Consider the following 21,926-nt stretch of genomic DNA (forward strand, 5'->3'; position numbering starts at 1 on the left):
AAATTCAATTACAAAACTTTAACTTTTAATCATTTGAGTTATATTTATTTATTTTCTTTCTTAATTGTGTATATCCTATTAATTGTACTTATTTTTTTATTTATAGTATCATCAGCATTGAAAAACATTTGTGGAGGTTTAAAGGTTTGATTTGACATAGTGAACGCCTCATGACTAGGTAAGAAATTTTTATCATCTGATAACACATGATTCTGATAGATTACTCGTGACTTTTAAAACTTATTTGTTAACTGGTTCATGATTATTGCTGAAAGACTAAATATTGATATATTCTTCTAGGAGTTCACATATCCCATCCAAGGACTGGATGAATTTAGCAAGGTATAGCAAAGAGTATATTGATGGCATTGAATCATTTCTAGATTTTGCTTACTCTTATGGAGATCCTCATGGAGAGAAAATTCAGTGTCCATGTGCGAAATGTTGTAATATTCTTTGGAACCGAAGGAATGTAGTGTATGATCATCTAATATGCCATGGATTCATTAAAGGCTATACTAGATGGATCAATCACGGGGAATGGGATATCAAGTTGAATGTTGATGATGATATGGATTACTCGTGTGATGATATTGATGGGTTGTTGAATGATCAATTTAGAGATGTTGCACAGGCTGGAGGAGTTTATGATGGTCCAAATGAAGATGCCAAGAAATTCTATAGCTTACTTGAAGAGGCAAACCAAGAATTATATTCTGGTTGTATAGGTTTCTCTAAATTATCATTCACACTTCGCTTATATTTGTTGAAGTGTTTACATGGATGGAGCAATGAATCATTTACTTCTCTTCTAGAGTTATTAAAAGAGGCGATTCCCGAGTTGAACATTCCTCAGTCTTACAATAAAACCAAGTGTATGGTTAAGAATCTTGGTCTGCATTATGATAAAATTGATGCATGTCCAAATGATTGCATGTTGTTCATGAATGATCATAAGGATGACGAATTTTGTAACACTTGTGGAGCTTCACGGTATATTCAAGCTCCTAAAGTTGATAGTGAGCTTGAGTCTTCAAAAAAGCAACATCGAGTTTCTGCAAAGACTTTGAGACACTTTCCATTAATTCCTAGACTCAAAAGGCTATTTATGTGCTCAAAGATGGCAGATTCGTTGAGGTGGCATGAAGAGAAACGTTCTAAAGATGGAAAGTTAAGGCATCCCGCTGATGGTCTAGCATGGAAAGACTTTGATAGGGTGCATCCAGATTTCACACTAGATTGTCGCAATGTGAGACTTGGCTTGTCAAGTGATGGATTCAATCCATTTCGAACCATGAGTATATCACATAGCACATGGCTAGTTATGTTGATGATTTATAATCTGCCGCCTTGGATGTGCATGAAATCTGAATATTCCATACTTTCTTTACTTATACCTGGACCACGATCACCTGGAAATGACATTGATATTTACTTACAACCATTGATAGACGAGTTAAAATTATTATGGGATTCTGGGGTTGAAACATATGATGCTTCCAGAAATGAAACTTTTCAAATGCGGGCAGCTCTTATGTGGACAATCAGTGATTTTCCTGCATATGCTATGTTATCTGGTTGGAGTACAAAAGGCAAGTTTGCTTGCCCTTGCTGTAACTATGGCACTAATTCTCGCTATCTTAAACATAGTCGAAAAATGTGCTATATGGATCATCGTGTTTTTCTACCGATGGATCATCCATGGAGATCAAACAAAAGATCATTCAATGGAAAAACTGAATTTAGGCCTCCTCCAGCTCCTTTAAAGGGAATTGATGTTCTTAATAGCTTACGTGATTTTGAAAATGTGTTTGGGAAAAAGAAAAAGAGATCAAATGATGGCCCATGGAAAAAAAGGTCAATTTTTTTTGAATTACCTTACTGGCAGCATAACTTGTTACGTCACAACCTTGATGTAATGCACATAGAGAAGAACATAGTTGATAGCATACTTGGAACTCTTTTGGATATTTCAGGAAAAACAAAGGATCATGCAAAAGCACGGTATGATTTGAAAGATATGGGAATCAGGAAGAACCTTCATCCACAAGATACAGAAGATAGTAAGAGAACAAAGCTTACAAAGGCATGCTTCTCAATGACAAATGGAGAGAAATCCATCTTTTGTGGAGTTTTAAAGACAGCCAAGCTACCTGATGGTAGTGCCTCAAATATATCTAGGTGTGTGCACTTTGATGAAAGAAAGGTGTCTAATTATAAAACCCATGATGCTCATTTCATGTTACATTACTTGCTTTCAATACCAATTAAAAGCATTCTTCCTGATCATGTGGCTATTCCTTTGATTCGTCTAAGTTCCTTCTTCCATCGTTTGTGCCAAAAAGTAATCACATTGGAGGAACTAGATTGCTTAGAAGTAGAGATCATAGAAACAGTAAATCAGTTGGAGCGAATTTTTCCTCCTTCATTTTTTGATATCATGATTCATTTGCCTATTCATTTGGTGAATGAAGTGAGATTAGGCGGCCCAGTGCAAAATCGATGGATGTATTCCACTGAAAGAGAAATGGGTACATTCAAATCATACATTCGCAATAGGCGTTTTCCAGAAGGTTGCATAGCAGAGACACGAGTGGGAATAGATTGCATGAATTTATTCTCAAAATATCTGCATCGGGGTGTGCATACCAGATTTAATAGGAGAGCGCGAAATAATGATGAATGTGACCCAAGTGACGCAGAACCTGTGAGTTTGTTTTCTAACAAAGGAGTTCCTTTAGGAGCAAAGAAAACTAATCCAATCATTTTAGATGACAAGTCACTAAGTCAGGCACATGAATACTTATTGGGAAATTGTGACGATGTTCAAGAATATATTAGGTACCTTAATTTGAATATAGCATTCTTTTTGTATAATTAATTTTTATCTTATTTAATTTATTATTTTAACAAATAAAATAAATGTTTTGTAGAGAGCATGAGCAAGAGGTTAATAATCAGTCACGAAGATCTAAATGGAGAAAAGCAAAGAATCATTGTCAAAACTTCTCTCAATGGTTTGAAACTCGTGCTTTGCAAGAGGATGTGTCTGATTTGATAAAACAATTATCTAGAGGACCAAATTCTGTTGCGAAAAGATATTCTGGGTATCTCATAAATGGATATAGATTCCATGTTAGGCAGCATGATACAAGGCGTAAAACACAAAATAGTGGTGTTACACTAATTGCCTCAACTACAAGCTTTGCAAGTTCAAAGGATAAAAATCCGATTGCTGCAGATTTGACTTATTATGGTAGAATAGTTGATATTGTTGAATTAAACTATTACAGCCATTTTAAGGTTGTTTTATTTAAGTGTGATTGGTATGAGGTTGAAAAAGATGTTTATGGCCTTACTTATGTCTGTTTTAACAAGAGATGTTCCCAGGAAGAGCCTTTTGTGCTTGCATCTCAAGTACACCAATGCTTCTATGTGCAAGATCCATATGATCAAGATAAACATTATGTTATGAAGACTGTTCCAAGAGACTTGTTTAACATGGGTGATGAAGTTGAATCTAATCTCCCACAAAGTTATGAAAATGAGCCATCTGAACATTCGAAGGGTCCATCTATACCAAAAGATAATGGTGAAGTACTCTTAACAAGGACTGATTTACCAGAAACAATCATTGATGTGCCTGTGGAGGAATTTGTCAATCAACAACTTGAAGTCGAGTATGAAGAAAAGTTTGAAGATGAGTCTGAAAATGAGTATGAAGATGAGTTTTCAGATGCGCTTGAAGACGAGACTGAAAATGAGTATGAAGATGAGTTTGATGATGAAGTCGAGTCTGAAGAAGACACACCATGAGTTTCATATAGTGCTCACTCACTGTTTTTTTTTGTAATATAATAGTTTTGTTGTGATGATCATATAGTGCTCACTCTCTGTTTTTTTGTAATATAATAGTTTTTTTGGTAAAACACATTAATATATCTAATCTGTAGAATGTAATATGTTGCCTTCTTATCTGATTATTATTTTATTGAGGAACCTATATTTCTAGCTGATATTTGCTTGATTTGGTTGTTTGTTATTAATATACTTTCTGGTTTCATTTTATTATCAGGCAGTTGGCATTAGAGGCATTCAACTCTGTAGTTTGAAGTTGCTTCTGATTTGGTCGTTGTCCGGAGTTTGTCGCTCTGAGAGAGGTACAACTCTTTACCTTTTATTAATTTAAGTAATAAGAAGCTCTCCAGTTTTTAAACAGTCGCGTCTGCAGTTGTTTGAAATATCTTGTTTCATATGTTATCAATTTTTTCTGTTTGTTCATGTAGTTCTTCCAATTTCAATCCGTCCTGTTTTACTGTGGTATTCAGTTACATAGTGGTATTAAGTTACACTCCTCAGTCCCTATTCATTCTGCTTTATTAGAGCCCATTTCTTTACAATATTGAGTTATGCCTTACAAAAAATTCACTAAATCCCACATGCACATTGTTAGCTAAGTCTATAAGCAGACTAATGAGTCTTATGACAAATACCAAACTTAATTAAATTGTATCAACAATTATGCTTTATATCAGTTAGTTGGTATTGCATATATGAATCCTTTATATGAGAGATCCTGACTCTGTGTATATGATTTTATGTCTACTTCCTCTTTTAGCACCTTTACTCATTATAGTGTTGCACCTAGATTGTTGTACGTATGTGTATTTGACTTATTATGTGATTTAAAATGAGTTCTGTAATTACATTACTGTTTTGTATAAGTTCTACAATATTATACAGTACTTTAATGTATAAATTCAGGAAATTTTGGAAGTTCTGGAAATTAGAGAAATTCTGAAAATTTTAGAAACTAAAATGTTGCAATCTACTATAAGAAGCTATCCATCTGTGAACCTTATATCAAAATTACATTGCTGCTACTTCTTTCACTTAAACAATCTTATTATTTTGTAGGTTTACTTACTATTGGGAAACAAATTGAAGAGATTTAAACAAAGCAAAAACAATGAATCAATTAACAATGCTAAAGAAAAAGGGTTTAAATCCAAACAAAGGTCAAAGTCCATTGAAGAATCTGGATGTTGATATGCAATACCGATCAAGTGCTGAATTGGCCAACAAATTCAAGATTAAGAGAGAACAACTTGCAAATGAACGCAATGATAAAGCTAAGAAAGAGCAGGCAGTAATATCACATAAAAGAAAGAATTTTGAGGATTTCATTCACAACAAGGAAAGAGTAAATTGCTTGGGAACAAATCATTCATTCAATCATCTTCAAGGTTCCATACGTCATTGAAGAAAGATGTTACTGCTTCAGCACATGCGACTGGAACAACACTAGGTAATGGAGAGGCACGACATGATATTCTTGATCTACCGAATTGCAAACAGGTAAAGAGGAAGCCGGTCATACCAGCTAGTACTCTTGATCAGTTTCTAAAAGATCAAGGGATACACAAAGATGTTGAAACAAAACGTGACAACAACACAACAAGTGATGTCGAATTTATGCATACTCCTACTATTAATGAACATAACAAAGGATTGGATGATCGTGTGGAACAAGAAGAATTCAGTAAAGATAAATGTGATGTCGAAAAGGAAATTGACATTGATTGTAGTACAAAAGGTATGTTTTAAACCTTGTATGATTTAGAACTCATTATAAAAGAAATATCTTATTTCACGTCTGTTAAATCAATCTAGAAATGTCGAAGCCAAAAAAAGTTCGAGGACATACAACATGTAAGGATATTCATGCAAGAAATTTGGAAGAAAGAAAGGAGGTTACATTTGATAAAGGACAAGCGGTGGGACCAACTAATAAGATAGTTTCACAATTAAGCAACTTTATAGGAACAATTGCAAGGAATCCTAGATTCATCAGCTTGATGTACACTAGTTAGCATGTGGTGCCAAAGGATACTAAAAAGCGCATGTGGGAATACGTCAATGTAAGAACTACCACTCATGAGAATTCATATTTTTTTTACTTACTGAAACTAAATATATTTTATTTTGCATAGTCCAAATTTCTACTTCCAGTAGAAGGAAAGAAGTGGGTGATGACTGGTCTTCGTGATGCTTGGAGGCGACACAAGCAAAAAATTAAAAAGAATTTTTTTGATAAAGACAGTACCCTTGAGGATATGCTAGCAAAATGTCCTGATGGCATTCCACATCATCAATTCCGCCAGTTGATCGAGTATTGGAAACACCCAACTGTTCAAGTAAGGTTAAAATGGTGCATTTCCACTCATCGACTAATTCTGTGTCATATCTTTTCTTTTTATAGATATCAATTCAATTATCTCTTTGTTTTTAACAATAGGCTATATGCGAGATGAATTCTCAAAACAGGAAAAAACAAAAGTGGAGGCATCGAATGGGACCTATTAATTTTGCTAGAGTACGCGTGGCATTGGTAATACTTAGCTGACATTTCATACAAAATTTGATTTTCATTTTTTTGTACTTTATAAGAACTTACTGATTTTTTAAAATTTCTTTTGATATAATCTATAGCGTGCATCCAAAGACAACAACGAAGAACCATCAAAGCCTGAAATATTTATTGCAACTCGTACCAAGACGGGAAAGGAAATCCAGGCTGATACCCAAGTTGCAATAGTAAGTTTTTCAAAGAGGATTATTAGTGAACTTTATTCAGACTTAACATTTATATCGTGGGGAGTTTGACTACATTAAATTTTAATCATGTATGCCTTCTTCTTCTTCTTCTTGTGCAAGTTCAAGGAGATATCAATTATTTGTCGACATTGTTTAATTATTTTTTACGAAAAGTTTTCATAATGTTTTAATGCTTGATACTACTTACAATTCACTATGGATGCCAATTTTATTCAATAGGCTGAACTTCAAAGTCGCCAAAATTCTGGGGAAACAGCTGATGATGCATTTAGGGCAGTGTTTGGAAAGGAGCAGCCTGGTCGAGTTAGGTGCTATGGTAGATCAGTGACAACAAGTTCTTTGAAGAAAGATGAGGAAATTAACAATCTAAAACAAAAGCATGCCGATGAAATCACTTCTCTAAAGGAAGAATTGAGAGAAGAAATGCGACATTTATTCACTCAATTGCTGCAAAACAACCCTGGATTGAATTTTCAAGATATACCCGGGTGTGTTGGATCTAACCTTGCTTCACCTATTGATGCAAGTAGTGCACAAGCTGTAAAAGGCACAAATCTTCCATATTCTTCGGGGTCAGCTCAAGATTCGGTTCATCAAAAGGTATTTTATATTTCAAATTCTCTATTAATAGTGTCAATATTGTTTTTCTTCTAGTTTAGTTGGTGTTATTGGTAATGAAATTCAAAACTTATTTTTACTTGTCTAAGTTTAGTCCACCTATTTATAACTGTTAAGAATGTTTTTGTTTTTGGTTTAAGCATTCGAATCGTTAGTTGAATAATTGTTCTATTAGTATTGTGCAATTGAGGAGTCTGTGGCTAACACATTATGTTTTATGGCATATTTCAATGGTGTTCAATTAAAAAAATGATGACACTATTTTCTACCTTTAGCTTCTGAATCCAGCTCATTGTAAAGGCTATTGTAGCTGGTCTTTTAATGGTCTGTCTGCACCTTTATGAAGCTATTGCTATTTTATTCATATTGGTGTCTGTTAGCTAGGTGGTTGTGGCTGTTAGTATTAATGTGGTGCAGCCTGTGATCTTGTGGGTAGATTTATTATGTTTGATAGATCCTTAATGGTTACTTGTTAAACTACAGACAAGGCAGAGAAAATTGGAGAGGAAAATCTGCAGGGGTTTTTCTTGCTACTGGTCCTCTATTTTTTGTTCATTGTCTGTTAAATCTTTAACTTGTTCAAGATTTTGTTTGTGTCTTTTTATAGCATTCCTTCTCTTCTTACTAAACATTTCTCTTGTCTGTATTTTTTGTTCACTGTCTGATAATGAACCTTGCCCTAGAGATACAGTCTGATGATGTTTGTGTCTTTTTTGTATGCACTAGAGATGCAGTCTGATGATGAACTTTGGCCTATGCTGCAGTTCTTTGAAAATATCATGTTCATGTTGTTATGTATTGATTTTTGTGGACACTTCTAGAGTATGTTATGAACCTTGTTTCTAGTGGTCATCACTGGTTTGTTTGAACTACTTGTGTGTAATTTTTACATTGAAGTTTACAACAGAAGACTGCACAAATTAAACTTTTGAAGTTTAATTTTTGAGAGCCAACAATAGAAGACTGCACAAATGTTGTAGTCCTTATAATGTGTAATTTTTACATTGAAATTGTATTTAGATTTGGATTGGTTGTCTTGCAGTGAATTCTCTCTGATTATGCACTTCCACAATTAATTCACAAACTTATAATTTTATTTTAAATGTGCAGGAAAATGTAGGTAACTGAATTTGAATTTGGCCAGAAGTAAACTCGATCCATTGTGGCAAAAGATGAAGAAATTTTTGTATTGTTGTCATATACGTTTGAATGACACTTTTGGGTTTTTGGAACTTGTTGATATTAGAGATCTTTAAGTAATCACTTTCTATGTTTTGGTTGTACATGAAATATTTCTCGAAGTTTATTTGAAATATCTCTTCAATTTAATGCTTAATTAGTTCATTTTGTGTTTTAGGTCACTTGTATGTATGTAAATATATTATATATATTTATGCTACATGTAGGCTTATAAATGTTTAAGTTACACTTTGTAAGTGTTGCTCTAGGTAGATAAAATGTTACACTTTGAAAGTGTTGCTCTAGGTAGATATAAAGTTACACTTTGTAAGTGTTGCTGTAGGTGAGATATAAAATCAACACTTTATAAGTGTTGCTATAGATGAGATATAAAGTTACAATTAATAAGTGTTGCTATAGATGACATATAAAGTAACACCTTATAAGTGTTGCAATAGATGAGATATAAAGTTACACTTTATAAATGTTGCAATAGATGACCAATAAAAGGCAACACTTTTTAAGTGTGACCAATTAATCTAAAAAGGCAACGCTTTTAAGTGTAGTCTAACAAAAAATAGGTGTTGCTAATGCACGTCTTCAAAGCGTGCCTTTATACCTATTTGGCTACGCTTTATAAGTGTTGCCAAAGGTGGCAACATTTAAAAAGTGTTGCCTAATGTCAAAGGTTACGCTTCTTTTGGGCAGCCCCTAAAAAGTGTTGCTGAATGTCCAAAAGTGTAGTCTTTTATCAAAGGCCACACTTTATGCTAGTTTAGGCTACACTTACGTGGTGTTGCTGTAGGCCGAAAATGGTGTAGTGAGAACCAGGAAATCCTGTAAAGAGCAGGGAGATTACTATAATAACCGACTCAAAGTCTTCCGAGTGGTAATTCCCTCTTTCACGTTTGCTAAATATGCGCAGGGCTCACTTTGTTTTTCAGATTTTCGGAACTTTCTTCTCCTACTTTGGAATTTAAGCTATAAAAACCCCCAATTAATCTATTCCTTCTAAGCACAAAACAAAAATCAAATCAATTAAAAAAAATATTATTTTTAGTTCAATCTTAAGAAGGAAAAAAAAGAATATCGACTGTTGAATCTTACACTTGTTGAAATCAGTACTTGCTCTTGAAAATAACGATATCGGAGGAATCATCAGCTAAACACTTCAGTTCTTCATTCCACCCGTCATTTCTTAAGCTTCAACATTTCATCTGCAGCTCTGTTTGCCTTTCTTCAGTTCAGTTCTTCAGCTTAGTTCTTCATTTAAAGTTCAGTTCGTTGATATCATTTCTCATTTTAATCTCTAGCTCAGTTCATCGATATCAATTCTTCACCTTCAGTCTTCATCTAAAGTTCGTCGATAATGTTTGGAGAAAGAGTAACGCCGATAATGTTTGGAGAAATCTGGAGAAAGAGTAAAGTAAAAAGCTTTTTGGAGAAAGAGTAAAGTTGGAGAACGAGAAAATATAATATTTTATGAATTATTTTTTTTGGCCAATAAAAATGGGACGGAGAGTTGAAAATATTGGAGGGAATATAAAATTTTAGTGATAAATTTAAGGCCACACTTGTAATATGTAGTTATTACAATTATAAAAAAAAAATAGGACACTTGAAAAGTATTGCCATATATATAAATAATTGTTGCCATTTATTTCATACTATAACAACGCTTATAAAGTGTAGCCTATAGTATTAAAGACTATGCTTTAGAAGTGTTGCCAATATTGTTGTTGCCAAAAGTTAAAAACTTAAAGTGTAGCCAAAAATATTTTAGGCAACATTTTACGAGAGTTGTCAAGATTTAGTGTGGCCATAGGCCTAAAATGCTGTAGTGATCCAACCATTTCATGCAAGTCCTTCGTGCACTACAAGTTTTTTGTCATATGGTTTGATTCTCCTGTGTTAATTATCCATGAAATTTTTTCATGTTTACATGTCATCCTCTCGTCCGCACCAGTTTTATGGTTGTTTACCATATCATGTACAATAAACCATTGTTCATTGCTCAAGACAAAACTGTTCATATCATTTTCTTGGCTAGTTGTTTCCGATCTTATAGAAACTTCGGTAGTAGTTTGATCAGCATTAGCACGTACTGCTCTTCCTCTACCACGTCCAGTGCTTGACCCAGTCTGTTGTTATTGTGGAAGCCCCTTAAGGTTTCCACTACTCTATCATTCTCCTCAAGGGTGATCATTTTACCAGTCCAGATAGCCTATAAGTTGAAAGAAAAAATCTTCCTCGTGCCTTGAACGTTTACAATGAATATAATTTATTGATTTTTCCTTCACCTCTCCTCGTATCCTTGTTCTGTTATTTGTTTGAACCACAAGTACGAAGACCTCACCTCTTTCTTCCTTTTCAGGAGTGATGGTATTCACCCTCTCCTGCTAGATTAAAAGAGTAGAGTCTGTTTACAGTCGGCAATGGGTCTACAACAAGCATGTTGGTTCTAACAATCCCATGAAGTGTGTCATCCAATCCCATAAGGAATTGATGCACTTTTTTTCCACCCATCAATTTTGTAGTTCTATTCCTATGTTACACTTGGATCTTTCACATGTACACATAGGAATTTGTTCATAATTGCTAGTTTGTCCCATATAGCTTTCATCCTTTTATAGTATATTGTATATGCCATACCACGCTGCTTGCAGTCTGCCAAATCGAATTCCAATTGTTGAATACGAGGTCCATGAGCAACTAAATATTGTTCCATAATTTTTGTCCAAAGACATTTTGCATTCTCCATATGTGATATGGTTGAACACAAAGTTGGTTCAATGGTATTTCAAATCCATGATACTATCATAGACGAACTGTCCACCAGCCTTCCAACTTAGAGGAACCTTCTTCCAATCGTGTGATTGTTTCTTCAATAAATCCCCATTTGCTTCGAGCACACAATGATGTACGCATTGCACAAGCTCATTCTTCATGAGTTTTACCTTGCAGTTATACTTGCGTGATCAAGTTTCCTGGGTTGTCGTTTGAAGTCAAACGGTAAGGTGAGATTTTATTTTTGGTTGGTTGATTTCTTTTTGACTCTTCACCCCGTGCCGTAGCTCTGATACCATATAAACATAGTGACAATTTTGAATAATTTGTCTTGCTTCTAATTCTAGAAAAGAAAAATATCATATAATTATTATTATTATTATTATTATTATTGTTATTATTATTATTATTATTACTATTATTATTATTATTATTATATTATTACTATTATTATTATTATTATTAGTATTAGTATTAGTATTAGTATTAGTATTACTATTATTATTATTATAAGTAGGAAGTTCCAACATTCAAAGATGAATTACCAGTTTGCCCTCTACTAAATCAAAATAAATTAATCAATTTATTGAATACTAATATTTTAATTACATAATTGTGGAATATGAAGTCCAACAACTACACTTCAATAATGAATGACTTTTTCAGTTCAGTAACTCTTTGAATTTTGAAACCAAAATAAAATTTATGTTTATGATTCAATGTACTCTGTTAATTTTGTGGGTGAAAAGACAGCTAAATAAGAATATAATTAGTGGTGACTTGTTTCTTATGATCATACTCTTTTCTTTTCGATTATCTACTGTTCTCTTTTCTTTTTCATAGATGATGATATAGATACATGTCGTCAAAAAGCTAACAGAGGAAAAGAACTATTAACGCCATTATGAAATTTAAAAAAGAAGTTTTCTTACTATATAGTTTAAGTGTTAAGACATATATATTCCTTTAGATTTTTAAATGTTAACGTATGATTTTAAGTTATTCTTTTCCATTTTGAAGTTAATGTATGGTTCTCCAAAATAAATTTGGTATGCAACCCATATTTTATGTAATTTTGTATCATTTTACATTGTTATGGAATTTTTTTTTTTGGTTTTGTGTTATATTCTTTTAAGTGTTTCTTAGTTGACAAAATTTCTATCAATACATGATGAGTTTGATAATACTTGAATAGTTTATGTAATATTATTTTGTTTAAATACAAGTAATTTAAATAAAGTTTTCTAAAAAATTATTAGTGTGAATGAAAGATTTTTATAGTGTTACTCTGTTGTCTATATAATATAGTGTTGCAAACACATACACACACACTATATATATAATATGAGATTTAATAATTAAATTTTCAAATAAAAATGAGAGTTACATTACATATATACAACAATAAGACTAATACTTTTCTTCAACATAAGCATTCTACATTTAAAATAGCTTTTCGTCGTGTTAAAATTCAAATGGTTAGCGTGATGACAATTTTGCTTTTGGACATTTTGGTTATTTCTTTATGAATTCCTTTGACCGTTAATTGTTACTACGAAAAAGATACCTCAAATTAAAATCACGTAAAAAATACTATGAGAATGGAGTAACTGAACTTTATTTTGTTTAGAATTTAGTAATATAAGTCAACAAGATCATTCTATTAAAAGTGAAAAGAGTTAAAGTCAAAAGTTGAATTCTTAAGTTGTTTTCTAAAATAATATTATTATTTTTTTTTGATATACAAATTTAGTTGTCTATCAAATTTAGTTGAAAAGACTTTTCATCTACCTTTATACAAATTATATGAACTTTTTTTACAAGTTTAATATGTATCATGATGCATTTATTTTCTTCAATTTCACCTTCCAACTGTTTAAATATATCATATTATTTTATTGAATTGTATATACCTTATTCATTAATGTGTGTGTGTGTCCACTATAAATCAATATAAGTGGGTCCATGAATTTTAAAGAATCATTTGAGATTTGATGAAATTTAATTTTCATTATATCAAAATCATTGTATCTTAATAATTTATGTATGATATTTATTGATTTTACATAAAAAAAAATATTATACATAAAGTATCACGAATACATCAAAATCAATGTATCTTACTAATTTCAACCTTGTGATGTTGTGATAAAAAGAATTTTCAAGACGTATTATCGAAAATATTTTATCATAGTATATTAGAAAACAATAAAGTGGGATAAATTGATCCAGCAAAGATCATTGTTGTGCATGCTATCAAATTTGGAATCCCTGTTTGCATAATAAATATTTCGTAATAGACTAGTTGTCATGCCCGGAGCCTACATCTTGAGCGAGACTGACACTCGAAGACCATTGCTGACCTTCAAGCGAACCCTTGACTGGACTAGTTCAATCAGCGGCAAGACAGACCTAAACTTTGACACGAGTAAAACATAATAAAAGGGAAAAATACGTCATGTCATAACTTTGCCCATAAAGGCACTTGAGTCTGAATAAATGAAAACAACTCCAAACTGAAATACTATAGTCTATGAAGCCTCTAAACTATCTAGAAAGGGATGTTAGGACAGACCCCACAACATCCTAAAAGTTAAGCAGAACCAGTTCACCACTGATTCTGCTGAATTGGAGATCGAGAATCGATCTATTCATGATTTGGATGCTGAAAACCTGAACCTACATCACGAGAAGATGTAGCGGACATATGCTTCATTACTTATAAGGTACTTAGCATGTAGGATAGAGTAAATCTTAAATAATACATCATTGAATAAGCACAAAAATAAGTATAATATTTTGAACATGATATACTAAATTATGAGCTAACTGGATGCATGACCAAATTTCTAACATACTTAGACTGAATACGAACTGAACTGTAAATATGGTCAATGCAATAGAGTCTGACTAAACTGTTGGAGATACTAATAACCGATAATAAAACCACAAAAGTTAAATGTGAAGTTCGATGTGTACGCCCCAATGAAAAGAACCAATATACCCTGCCAGAGGTATAAAGGCGTGTTGGAATGATCACTAAACTGATGCCCATATAATGGACTTAAAACCTACTTTGCTAATAGTTTTGGGACTATTTGAGTAGACTGAATCCTAGTCCAACTCGGTATTATTCTACTCCCAATGGATTAAGTGATTCACATATTATGACTAAATTTCTGTAAATACAGGATAGCTCAAAACTGAACATGCAAACTTAGAATGCAACAATTAATCTGATAATGATGCATTAATAACTGAGGCATGTATAATTGAATAACTGAAATATCTTACCTAACATGTGTAATTCAAGCACTAAAGAAATACTTATCTAGGGTTCCAAAATTTATGAGATAAAATAAATATTCTAATAGCTAAGAACCCAATAATTCCAACATTCAAGAAACCCTAAGTCTAGCCATGATATGGGAATCAAGAAAATTACTAAAACTAGGGACCTAATGGGTGAAAGGAACCCTCTAGTGAAATCCCACAAAAGTGGTGATGAATTCACATGGAGAAATCTTTAGATTTTGGAGCTGGAACAGATGGAATCGTGTTGCGTTCTTGAACTGGGATTCTTGACCTTTTTTTCCTCTCTTTATTCTAATTTTCTATGGTTTAATTAATGATTTGACTTAGGTAAGTTTTATTTATGTTTCTAGGCTTAAAGTGACTAAAATACCATGATTTAGGGTTCAAATAATGTATCTAGGAGTCCAACAAAGTAGCAAAAGACAACAAGACCCTTGAAATAAATTTTGTCGGAGCAATCGATGACCTGGACTTGCGGGTTATCGTTCCATAGATGGTCCGTCCTCTGACTCTACTCGATAGACCTTTACTAAAATGGGTGTAACTTTTTACTCGGAGGTCGAATTTAGCAAACTCGGTGGCCTTGGAAAGAGGATTCAATTATCTATCATATCATTGGTCATTGGACACCTAATTTATCTTGTGCTAAGAGTTATGACCATTTGAATTTGACCCAATCAGCAATTTCCCCCTAACTAATTGCTAACCATCACCTACGGTTAGACCTATGAATCGTTGATCGAACAACGGTTCGTACTTGTCGTCTGTCGTTCATTTTAGTGGTTGGGTAGCAGGAGTCTTGATCCATGGACCGTGGTTTGACTTATGGACCGTACGTCTGTCTATGGGTGGAGACTTAGTCAATTTTCTTAGTTAACTTTTGGGAGAGTCTACAGTGGTGAACCACGAACCCACAGTATAGGCCATAGATCAAACAACGGTCTGTATATGGTGACCGTAGATTGCACCTGCAATTTATGAAAAACGGAAGTCTGGTCTATTTTAGGATACGGGGTGTTACATTATCTTCCTATTGGGAACATTTTCGCTTGAATAATGACTAAACTATCTGAAATAAAGGGACAGAGCTGCAATCCCTACCACTAATCACTGAGAACTGAGTTTCTTACTAAATTGAGTTCCAAGAACATGCAAATACGCTGAAAAATTCAAGTACAGACAAAGGGGCATGATTCTAAGGCTGAATTTGAGCATGACTGACCAAAAAACTAAAGAGGAACTATTAACTAAAGCTGGAGTGGTATCGGGAAAAAAGAGGTGAGGATAGTTCAGTCTTATGGCTATTTCTGCTTTCCAAGTATCTCCCTCTCCGGACTGACTCCTCCATAAAACCTTGACTGAAGCGACTTCTTGTTTCTCAACCATCTAATTTGATGGTAAAGAATCTCATCTAGTACGTTCTCGTAAGAAAGACTATATTTCACCGCCACACTCGCTAAAGGAACTACAGAGGCTGGATCACCCACATACTTCATCAACAGCGAGACGTGGAGAACTGGATGCACTGTTGCTAGTTCTGCTAGAAACTCTAACTCATATGCTACCTTTCCACACCTTTTTCAAGACCTTTTAAAGTCCTAAATATCTAGGACTGAGCTTTCCTTTCTTGACAAATCTCATTACCCCCTTCATAGGTGACACTTTAAAGAAAACCAATCAGCAACTTGGAACTCTAGTTCCCTTCTCCTTACATCTGCATAAGATTTTTAATGACTCTAGGCTATTTTAAGTATATCTCTAATGAGTTGAACTTTCTCCATAGCATAAAGGACTAAATCTAGCACTATCAAAGCTGTTTCACATACTTCGAATCAACCAACAGGAGACTTACATCTATGCCCATACCATGCCTCATAAGGGGCCATCTTAATGCTGGAGTGGTAGCTTTTGTTGTAGGCAAACTCAGTAAGAGTAAGATGATCATTCCAACTACCTTTGAAATCGACCACACAAGCTCTCAACATATCCTCTAGGCTATGAATGGTACGCTCTGCCTGTCCATTCGTCTACGGATGAAATGTTGTACTAAGGTTAACTTGAGTACCAAGACCCTTCTGAAATGACTTCCATAAATGTGAGGTAAACTGAAGACCTCTATTTGAGCTGATAGACAATGGAACCCATGCAACCTCACAATTTCATTAATGTAAAGCTTCATAGGCCTCTGTCGAATATGTAGTCTTGACCACCAAAAAACGAGAAAACTTAGTCTTCTTATCAACTATCACCCAAATGGAGTCAAGTTGTCAGCGAGTACAAGGTAACCCTGTGATGGAATCCATATGGATCACATCCCACTTACAAAAAGTAGAAATGTTAATCTCTTGAGTATATCCCCTGGTTTCTGATGTTCCACCTTGACTTGCTGGTAATCGGGGCACTTTCTCACAAAATCTGTTATATCTCTCTTCATGCCATTCTACCAACTGACTTCCCGCAAATCGCGGTACATCTTAGTGGTACTTCAGCATGAATATGCTATCTCAACTCACCCACATCAGGAACACACAATCAACCCTAGTAGCAAAGTACACCATCCCCCCCCCAGGAGAAAACCTCCACTCTTTGATTATAGGCTTCACCCTTAAGTTCAAGCAACATTGGATCACTTCTTGATTTTCCTTAATATCTATTACCAAAGAAGATTCTGCCCCATTCTAAACTGTTACACCACTGTCTGATATGCTCATAAGGCAAACTTCCAAGTGCGTAATCTTGTGAACATCCTTCACTAGTTCCTTTCTTTCTTCCTCAACATGGGCTACACTATACATACATAATCTACTAAGATCATCTGCTACTACATTTGCCTTACCAGGATGGTAATGCACACTCATATCATAATACGTAAGGAACTCAAGCCATCTCCTCTAGGGAAAATTTAACTCTTTTTGGGTAACACATACTGAAGGCTCTAATAGTCAGTGAACACATCAACATGAACACCATACAAGTAGTGCCTCAAGATCTTGAGTTCAAACACCAATGCTGCAAGCTCGAGTTCATGAGTTGGATAGCTCTTCTCATAAACCTTAAGTTGTCTAGAAGCATAAGCTATAACCTTATCACGCTGACTCAACACACAACCTAGGTAAATTCTAGATGCATCAAATAAATCACATAACCATCTGAACCCTTTGGTAAAGTTAAGACAGGAGTTGTAGTCAATCTAGTTTTCAATTTTTCAAAGCTTTTCCCACAATCATCTGATTATTGAAACTTGACCATCTTTTGAGTCAACCTAGTCAATGGTGAGGCTCCAATGAAAATCCTTCAACGAACCATCTCAAATAAACTGCTTCTGATATCTATATCAGAGGTAGGTCTGGGTCATTGTTTCACTGCTTCTATCTTTTGCTAATCCACTCAGATTCCCTCGCTATATACAATGTGACCAAGGAAAGCAACGAATTTCAACCAGAACTCATATTTGCTAAATTTAGAAAATAACTAGCCCTCTCTAAGAGTGTTCAAAATAACGCTCAAATGACTCGCGTGTTCTTCCTTATTCATAGAGTAAATGAGAATATCATGAATAAAGACGATAACAAACAAGTCCAAGCACTATTTGAACACTTTGTTCATCAAATCCATGAAAGCTATATGAGCATTTGTTAGTCCAAACGACATATAACTACAAATTCATAATGACCATTCTTAGTTCTGACAGTTGTTTTGAAATGTCGCTATCTTTGACTCTGATGAAGTCTATCTTTGAGAAATGAATAGCACCCTGAAGTTTGTCAAACAATTCATCAATTCTAGGTTTGGGTACTTCTTATTGACTGTGACCTTGTTCAAGTGTATGTAGTCAATGGACATTCTGAGAGAATCATCCTTCTTCTTTACGAACAACATTGGTCCACCTCATGCAAAATACTAGGTTTGATGAAACCCTTATATAAAAGGTCTTTCAACTTATTTTTCAATTCCTTAAGCTCTGATGGATCCATTATGTAAGGAGGAATAGAAATAGGTTGGGTATCAGAACGTCAATCCCAAAGTTGATTTCCCTTTCAGAAGATTCTCCGAGAAGAACTTCTAGAAACACTTCTGGAAATTCACTAAGTACTGGAACTGACTCAAGAGTTGGGTTTTCAAATCTAGAATACTTAACCCAAATTAAATGATAGAGATAACCGTAGAGATCATCTTTCTGGGCTAAAGGTAAGAATTGAATTGTCCAATAGGTGTTAAGCTACTACCCTTCCACTCTAAGATTGGTTTGTCTGGAAACTGGAAATTAACAATTCTAGTTCTACAATCGACTGAGGCATAATAGGAATGTCACAAATCCATGCCTAGAATGACATCAAAGGCTACCATTTCTAACTTTAAAAGATCTGCTGAGGTGATTTTATGAGAGACTGTGATAGGAAATTTTTTTGTATACTCGTCTCGCTATAACTGGGTCACCAACTAGAGTAGAGACTGAGAAAGGTTCTGAGAGAGTTTCTGGATTAACACTGAAGTTTATTACTATACTGAGTTACAAAGACAAAGTAGTCTCTGTTATCTTTACACCGAGTGAAACATATGTGAGTCATACCCTTAAGTTGGTTGGATGCCAATTTCACCCTATCACTACCAATTATGTGCATCACACTGAATATTTTCTTGACCTCATCAATGAACTTTTGTGGGTCTTCACAAAACTTGGGACCCTAAAACTCAGGTGGATTGTTCCTACCAAATGTTGAATCTTAGTTGCGACAGATCCATCATTTCTATTAATAGGAACTTGAAGCTACTGGTTATTATTGTTGGTCATACTCTAAGCCAACATTTGAATGACATTTTTGAATTCATCATTGCAGAATTCTTGATCTGGGACTAGAGATGTGTTTGCATTCAGGGCTTAAACACTAAGAGGAGGCATGATCTTAAGCGCATAACGACGGATTAGAAAAGAGATCATACCAAAGCACGGTAATAATATCAAGAAATTGAAGTTTTTCCTAAAACATTTCATAGCCTCCCTCTCATTAGATGTGGTGCACTTCACACCATGAAAATGACTCTACTTAGTGCAGCGTTTCATACATCCTAGGACACTTAAACCTAGAGCTCTAATACCAAGTTTGTCACGCCCCAAGCTACCCCCATTACGCAGACACGGGACCTAGAACAACAAGTGATCCCAAGATAATCATGTTGGCATAATCATGAGTTTACTAAAGATAATAAACTGATGTGAAAGCTAAATCATAATTAAAATGAAAAGATGGGGAATACCCATATACTATAACTGAGATATTTGAAAGTGATGAATTTAATACAAAGAAAATACTAACTCAATATTAAGTTGAAACTAACTATGTCAGAAAATAACCTCTCACTGACTAGAAGTGCTGGGACAGGCCCTAGCTAAGTCTAGCAAAATTGAAACTAAAGGAGTAAAATACTGAAAAAACAAACTCATGATTGTTGACCTTGGAGAATAAGGATTCACCACTGATTCTACTGAACTTTCGATCTTAATTCAATCTAAGCATGATCTGAATGCTGAAAATCTGAACCTAAACCACGAGAAGATGTAGCACACGTATGCGTCAGTACTTAAAAGGTACTAAGCATCTAGGATAGAGTAAAGTTGAAATCAACATAATTGAACAAGCACAAAAGTAAGTATAATATTCTGAACATGATATACTAAATTCTGAGCTAACTAGATGTAATGATCAAATTTATACTATGTTGAGATTGAATGCTAACTAAATTGTAAATATGGTCAGTGTAATAGAGTCTGACTGAACTGTGTGAGCTACTCATAACCAATAATAAAACCACCTGAGTTAAATATGGAGTTCGATGTATACGCTCCATCAAAAGGACCCAATATACCCTGTCAGAGGTATACAAACATCCTAGCGTGATCACTAAATAAATGCCCATAGAGGGGACTTACAACCTACTTGCATAGTAGTTCTGGGACTATTTGAGTACATTGAACCCTAGTCCAACTCAGTATTATGCTACTTCTAGTGGATTAAGTGATTAACATATTATGACTTCATTTCTGTAAAATACTGGATAGCTCAAAATTGAACATTTAAACAGAGAATGCAACAATTAATCTGATAATGGTGCATTAATAACTGAGGCATGTATAATTGTATAACTGAAATATTTGACCTAACATGTGTAATTCATGAACTAAAGAAATACGTAGCTAGGGTTCTGAAATTTATGTGATAAACTTAATATTTAACATAATAATCTGATTTGGGTCATTCTTAATTCATAAGAACAAGATAATTCTAACATTCAAGAAAATCGAAGTCTATTCATGATATTGGAATCAAAAAAGTGACTGAAAACTAGGGACCTAATGGGTGAAAGAAACGCACTAGTGAAATCCCACATGTCTGGTGATGAATTCCACGGAGATATCTCAAGATTTTGGGTCTAGAACTGATGGAACCTTGTTAAATTCTTGAACTAGGGTTCTTGACCTTTTTCTCCTCTCTTGCTTCTAATTTTCTATGTTTTGATTAATGATTTTACTTAGGTAAGTTTTAGTTATGTTTCTAGGCTTAAACTAACTAAAATCACATGATTTAGGTCCGAACGACGTATCTTAGGGATCTAACAAAGTAGGAAAAGACCAAAAGACCCCTAAAATAATTAGTGTCAGAGAAATTGATGACCTAGACTAACGGGCCGTTGTTTAATCGACGGTCCGTCATTGGGTCCGTCGTTTGAGTCTGTTCAACAAACCTTCACTAAAATGGGCATAATGTTTTACTCGGAGGTCAGAATTTAGAAAACTCGATGGACATGGAAAGAGGATTTAATTATCTATCATATAATAGGTCATAGGACACTTATTTTTTCTTGTCCTAAGAGTTATGAACATTTGAAGTTGACCCAATAAGTAATTTCTCCCTAACTAACTGCTAACCATCACCTATGGTCAGACTTATGGACCTTATATTGAACGACCATCAGCGCTGGTCGTCCATCGTTCATTTAAGAGAATGGGTAATAGGAGTTTTGATCCACGGACCATGTTCTAACTTACGAATCGTAGGTATGTTCGTCGATCAAGACTTAGTCAGTTTTCTGAGCTGAGTTTTGGAAGGGGATATAGTGGTGAACCACGGACCCACAATACGAGTCGTAGTTCAGACTACGATCCGCAGATGGTGACCATAGATTGCACCAACACTTTCTAAAAAAATTGAAGTCTTGTCTGTTTTTGGATACGAGGTGTTATAATAGCTGACCTACATTCACCACAAGATCGTATATCCCCATAACAAACTTATTCATCTTGGCCCCAGAGTTTTCCACCATGATAGGATCATACTTGGATAGTTGAGTGAACTTGAAGCTATACTCTTTCACATTCATATTCCCTTAGCGAAGATTGATTGAATTCTTGA

General features: G+C 34.3%; 1 protein-coding gene and 1 long non-coding RNA gene across 2 annotated transcripts; both read left to right on the forward strand.

Moving 5' to 3' along the window:
* Window positions 1–328: 328 nt before the first annotated feature.
* Window positions 329–3,816, forward strand: LOC138340265 (uncharacterized). Its single transcript, XM_069291978.1, has 2 exons — window positions 329–2,841; window positions 2,934–3,816. The coding sequence occupies exons 1-2, from the start codon at window positions 329–331 to the stop codon at window positions 3,814–3,816; spliced, it is 3,396 nt and encodes a 1,131-aa protein (XP_069148079.1).
* A 1,630-nt stretch (window positions 3,817–5,446) lies between these two features.
* On the forward strand, window positions 5,447–6,391 carry LOC138340659 (uncharacterized). Its single transcript, XR_011213379.1, has 4 exons — window positions 5,447–5,596; window positions 5,674–5,921; window positions 5,994–6,197; window positions 6,299–6,391. It is a non-coding gene; the product is annotated as an uncharacterized lncRNA (long non-coding RNA).
* The last annotated feature ends 15,535 nt before the right edge of the window (window positions 6,392–21,926 follow it).

This window comes from Solanum lycopersicum, chromosome 12, assembly GCF_036512215.1.
Source record: "Solanum lycopersicum chromosome 12, SLM_r2.1".
Lineage (NCBI taxonomy): Eukaryota > Viridiplantae > Streptophyta > Magnoliopsida > Solanales > Solanaceae > Solanum > Solanum lycopersicum.

Bases quoted from the DNA above. Each gene is read 5' to 3' on its own strand.
- LOC138340265 (XM_069291978.1), top strand. From the start codon at position 329: ATGAATTTAGCAAGGTATAGCAAAGAGTATATTGATGGCATTGAATCA. The intron at 2,842-2,933 runs GTACCTTAATTT...AATGTTTTGTAG, and splicing joins GATGTTCAAGAATATATTAG to AGAGCATGAGCAAGAGGTTA.